Source organism: Penaeus vannamei, chromosome 26, assembly GCF_042767895.1.
Source record: "Penaeus vannamei isolate JL-2024 chromosome 26, ASM4276789v1, whole genome shotgun sequence".
Lineage (NCBI taxonomy): Eukaryota > Metazoa > Arthropoda > Malacostraca > Decapoda > Penaeidae > Penaeus > Penaeus vannamei.
In genome coordinates this window covers 25336466-25341465 of record NC_091574.1, presented here as the reverse complement: position 1 = coordinate 25341465, position 5000 = coordinate 25336466, and the positions used below count along the sequence as shown (strand labels likewise).

The window sequence follows — 5000 nt, the reverse complement described above, 5'->3', positions numbered from 1 at the left end:
TGAGTGTGTGTGCACATGTGTACATGAGTGTGTGTGCACATGTGTACATGAGTGTGTGTGCACATGTGTACATGAGTGTGTGTGCACATGTGTATGTGAGTGTGTGTGCATATGTGTATGTTAGTGTGTGCACATTTGTATGTAAGTGTGTGTGTGCACATTTGTATGTAAGTGTGTGTGTGCACATTTGTATGTGAGTGTGTGTGCACATTTGTATGTGAGTGTGTGTGCACATTTGTATGTGAGTGTGTGCACATGTGTATGTGGGTGTGTGTGCACATGTGTATATGAGTGTGTGCACATTTGTATGTGAGTGTGTGTGCACATTTGTATGTGAGTGTGTGTGCACATTTGTATGTAAGTGTGTGTGCACATGTGTATGTGGGTGTGTGTGCACATGTGTATGTGGGTGTGTGTGCACATGTGTATATGAGTGAGTGTGTGTTTGCATGCACCTTTGCGTAGATCTGTGTTTGTGTGTGCATGTGTGTGGCATTTGTACATGCGTAAGTGTACATGCGTTGTATATGCACGTGTGCTGTAATTGTATATGTGTTGTATGTGTACGTGTGTTGTAAGTGTACATGCGTAAGTGTACATGCGTTGTATATGCACGTGTGCTGTAACTGTACATGTGTTGTATGTGTACGTGTGTTGTAAGTGTACATGTGTTACATGAGTACTTGTTTATGTCTACATGTGCATGTATAAGTAAATGTGTGCTGTGCACATAAATATATATGTGTGTACATGCATATATGTGTACTTATGTTCGTATATAAGTAATAAATAAATACATAATTACACATAGTACGAATATTTTTAGATGCTTTTTATCTACATTGTCCTTGTGAGGGGCATCGGACATTGATCTCCCTGTCCCGGTGTAACGATAAGATATAGCTGATAAGTAACGATATACCAAATATAGAAAAAAGACTGACTGCTGGCAAATCAATTAACAAAATCGTGAAATACGAACAACACTAGCAACAAAATTAGATTTGAGATATCCCCCAAATATGCATTAAAATTTCATAACCGCGTCCAGTTTGTCGTGTTTTTGCCGAGCTATGAATGTAACTGCCAAGGGCCGCCCACTTGAGGACGAAGCACGCTCTTTGTCCACGAGTTATATCACGTTCACTTCCAGATCGAAACGTTCGCAGCCAGCGTCGACCCACGGACTCCCACACACACGGAAGAGACCAAGATGCAAACAGACGTACAAAAGAATACTCAAATCCCACTGTAAATAATACATTCCGTTGTTGCATAATACTTAATAACTAACCAAAAACAGTAATCCATTTAGTCTATTTCTAGATCTAGTGGTGACCTTATGGGGGTCTCGCGAACTAAGGTTTCCCCACTTCTCATGGGGATTCCTAATGTGATTTTTTATTTGCTTACAAGAAGAGAAGCTGTAGGCGCTACTATGAGGATTCTCATAATAGGAAACACTTCAAAATATACATTTTAATAAATCACCATAAACGTTTCTTCTATTTTTTTCTGCACTTTATTTCTTTGAGTATACCCCCTTGCAGACGGGATAAGCAACATGCTTAATCACATATATATCTTAATTCTTTCGACACTCATATTACTAGAGTTGTAACATTACTATATCATGTATATATGACTATTTTCCTACTTTTTTCTAAAACACATCTCATAGAAAACGGAGTCTTATGGTAAACATGGAACATTCTAGATCTTCACATGGTTTCTCAAGCATTTCTGGGCCTCATATATGTAATGGCTTCACTTTCCTCCTTTGGTGTACCGAGAGATTCACGCTTTTCGCAAATATGTGAATTAACGTTGTTCACAAGACCGCCACACAAACAAAACACTGCATGACAACACACACCGGTCTCTTGACATTTCACTGGTATGGAATTTCTGGCCTCTTTTACGATTCTGTATTATGATTTTCAAGATCTGCACTTATTCATCACTCGTGCTGTATCAAATGAGCAATTTACAAGGTCCACAAGCCTCAAAAATCACTAAAATCTTAAGAATATCCACGCCACCTCCTTGTGAATCAGCAAGGTTGAACGATACACAACACACAAACCCAAAGCGCACTGTGATTGGCTGGACTGTGATGACGTTTCCTTCAGGTTGTCGTGGTTGGCCGAAGCTTTATGACGCAATCATCCGGTCGTTACGATTGGCTGGAGTACGGTGACGTCATTGTTGGCGATGTGGTGAGGAGTTCGCGCTTGTTTAAATTACGCGACTATATGAAATTGGTGTCTGCACTCTGTAATTATGAACTTAGAAGATGACACATAAATATTCAAATCTGTGTACTTACTTTTTTCGACTGTTTCTTCCTTTTCCTTGATTTTTCCGGGGAAGAAACGGACATTTGGCTAGGAGTAATTTGGACAACTTTCGATGGATCTTGTATTAGCGTTTGACTGAAGTCGATCTCTATAGGTTCCCCGAACACGGTCGATGGAGACAAACTCCTCATAACAGGGAGTTCTTCAATTACAGGGCCTTCCATTTTTCCGAATGCGATCTGCAAATGAAAAGCAAAAAATAATTACCCACCAAAATACACTTTGTAAACGTGCATCGTCATGCTTAACTATCAGAAACCTTGAAACGAATAACACTACATCTTACTATAAATTCTACTTAAGAAACACCTTTGGGAATATCTAACTGTTAAAAACAGTTAGTTAAAGAATCAGCGAAACAACTTCTTACCAATGAGCTAACTGTCGATTTAGAAAAGTCGGTTAATTCAGTGATACACGAAGAAAACCTCTGCCGAAGGGACGTCGAACAGTTCCTCACGGGGCCAACCCAAAACTCTGGTCATCAGTGTAGTAGCGGGGCCCCTGAATACGCATGACGCGCGCACCTCTCTATCACTACTCGAGTTAAGTTCCAGGGGAGCACACTCTCGTTCACACTATGTTGCCGCCTTATCTTCAGTTCTTAATTAGAGCAGTCGGAAAGCACAGTGGAAGGATTCGTGGCCTTATCTACAGACTTTTTAGACGTCTCTTTTGACGTGTTGAAGCTCATGACGCCTGTCGCTCCTATCGAGACTGCTTTAGTCGAACTCGGTACCTCAGCAATCAGGCATCAACTTTTTATGATTAAACATTCGATATTAAAATACTATCAATATGGTTTATATCTGCTAACCTAAAATGTATTGCACCCGTCGAGGAAAATACTTTCTCCGATGCCGTGCCCGAGACAAATTTTACCACCGTCATCACTGTGCCACATTCAAGTTTTATAACTTTTGCTGAACAGGTGAACAATATCACCTTTCTCTCCGTCCCTGTTTCCCCTCTTCTCTCTCCTATTTCGTTTTTCCTACACATTCTCCTCCGGTCACCTTTATTTTTTCCTTTTTCTCTCTCTGTCTCCTCCAATCTCGTCGTGTTTTGGCTTATCATCCTTTTTTAGTCTCATTTCCCATTTCGTATCTACCGTTTCTCTCTTTTATTTTTCTTGTCTCTTGCTTTACCTTCCCCTTTCTGTCTCTTCTCTTTTATAATTTCATTTTCTCAATTTACGGCTGTTTCCCTTTCTATGGCTTATTTTTTTTATATATATATTCCTGTACTTCCCCACTATCGTTTTCTTCCTACTCACCCTCGGTCACTTATCCAAGGATAGTATGAGAAGGCAGTACCATGCAAGCAAAGCAAGCAGCAGATCACGTGACCACTTCCAACGCAGGCCCTCGCGTCGACTGATAAAAGTTTGAACGACCCTGAGGCTGAACCTTACCAGGCGGGGAAGCATCTCCTCCTCCTCCTCCTCCTCCAATTCCTTCCTTCTTTCCTCCGCCTCCTCCTCCAATTCCTTTCTTCTTTCCTCCTCCTCCTCCTCCAATTCCTTCCTTCTTTCCTCCTCCTAATCATTCTTTCTTCCTCCTCCTATTACTTCCTTCTTTCCTCCTCCAATTCCTTCCTTCTTTCCTCCTAATCATTCTTTCTTCCTCTATTCCTTCCTTCTTTCCTCCTCCTATTCCTTCCTTCTTTCCTCCTCCAATTCCTTCCTTCTTTCCTCCTAATCATTCTTTCTTCCTCCTTCTATTCCTTCCTTCTTTCCTCCTCCTATTCCTTCATTCTTCCCTCCAACCTTCCCCTGTTCCTTCCCTCTTTCCTCCCCTTTCCATCTGCCATTCCTCCTATTTCTTCGCTTTTCTCTTATTATTTCCCCTTATCTCTCTTTCCCTTTTTCAGTTCTTTATCATGTTTCCTATTGTCATTTTCTTATCAGTCCCCTCTTCTGCTCTTCTATTTCCTTCTCTTTGTTATTCATAAACTCTGCGCCATTTTCATTGATTCATCCATCCCCCAAAACTGAATATTAACAATAGTATTATTTTTTGTTTATATCATATTTCAGTGACTCGAGTTTTATTGTTTTTTATCTATTTTTTGTATTACCCCGGTAATGTGAACTGTTTTTTTCAATATTTTTTAACCCGTTTTGCTCGAGGTAATGGGTATGAGAACTTATCAGAGATCATTCTAAGACAATTATGCATCCACGCTATGTACGAACGCACTTGTGTAGAATAGTAAACAGACACGCATTCCTTTTTTCCTATCGTAGCGTATAAACGCAGCCACATGCATAAAAGACGTACATTTACATGTGCACAGACGTGTTTGCATGAGTTTATATTTAGCAGTGACTCCGTACACTTGGCCTGTTTGTTATGGCTGCCACAAAGAAGGTGCGATGTCATGATAAATTATGATTGTTGAAGAACTTGGATTTCAAAAATATTTTAATCCAAGGGAAGAATCAACACGCATTCAGACATTTGCCGTACTTTATGTTATTTTACTACTTTATATGGATTTTTGGAAATATACTTTTATGGACATTTTGTTAGACATATGGCGTACTTTATATTTCTCTCCTACTTTAAATTGATTTTTAAAATTATATTTTTATGGATATTTTGCGTGTTGTTAGTATCACTGGGTAAATATCACATG

General features: G+C 39.7%; 1 protein-coding gene across 14 annotated transcripts in view; it reads right to left on the bottom strand.

Moving 5' to 3' along the window:
- Window positions 1-5000, bottom strand: part of cnc (NFE2 like bZIP transcription factor cap-n-collar) — a 426727-nt gene that overhangs the window by 369003 nt on the left and 52724 nt on the right. For 4 of the 14 annotated variants that reach the window (XM_070140250.1, XM_070140249.1, XM_070140252.1 and 1 more), the window contains exon 2: window positions 2330-2539. In XM_070140250.1, coding sequence (XP_069996351.1) covers window positions 2330-2524 — 195 coding nt within the window. In that variant the 5' untranslated portion in view covers window positions 2525-2539. Of the gene's footprint in view, window positions 1-2042; window positions 2108-2329; window positions 2540-2730; window positions 2895-3636; window positions 3656-5000 lie in introns of those variants that run through there. The other 10 variants (XM_070140244.1, XM_070140245.1, XM_070140241.1 and 7 more) reach the window with 7 other exon arrangements.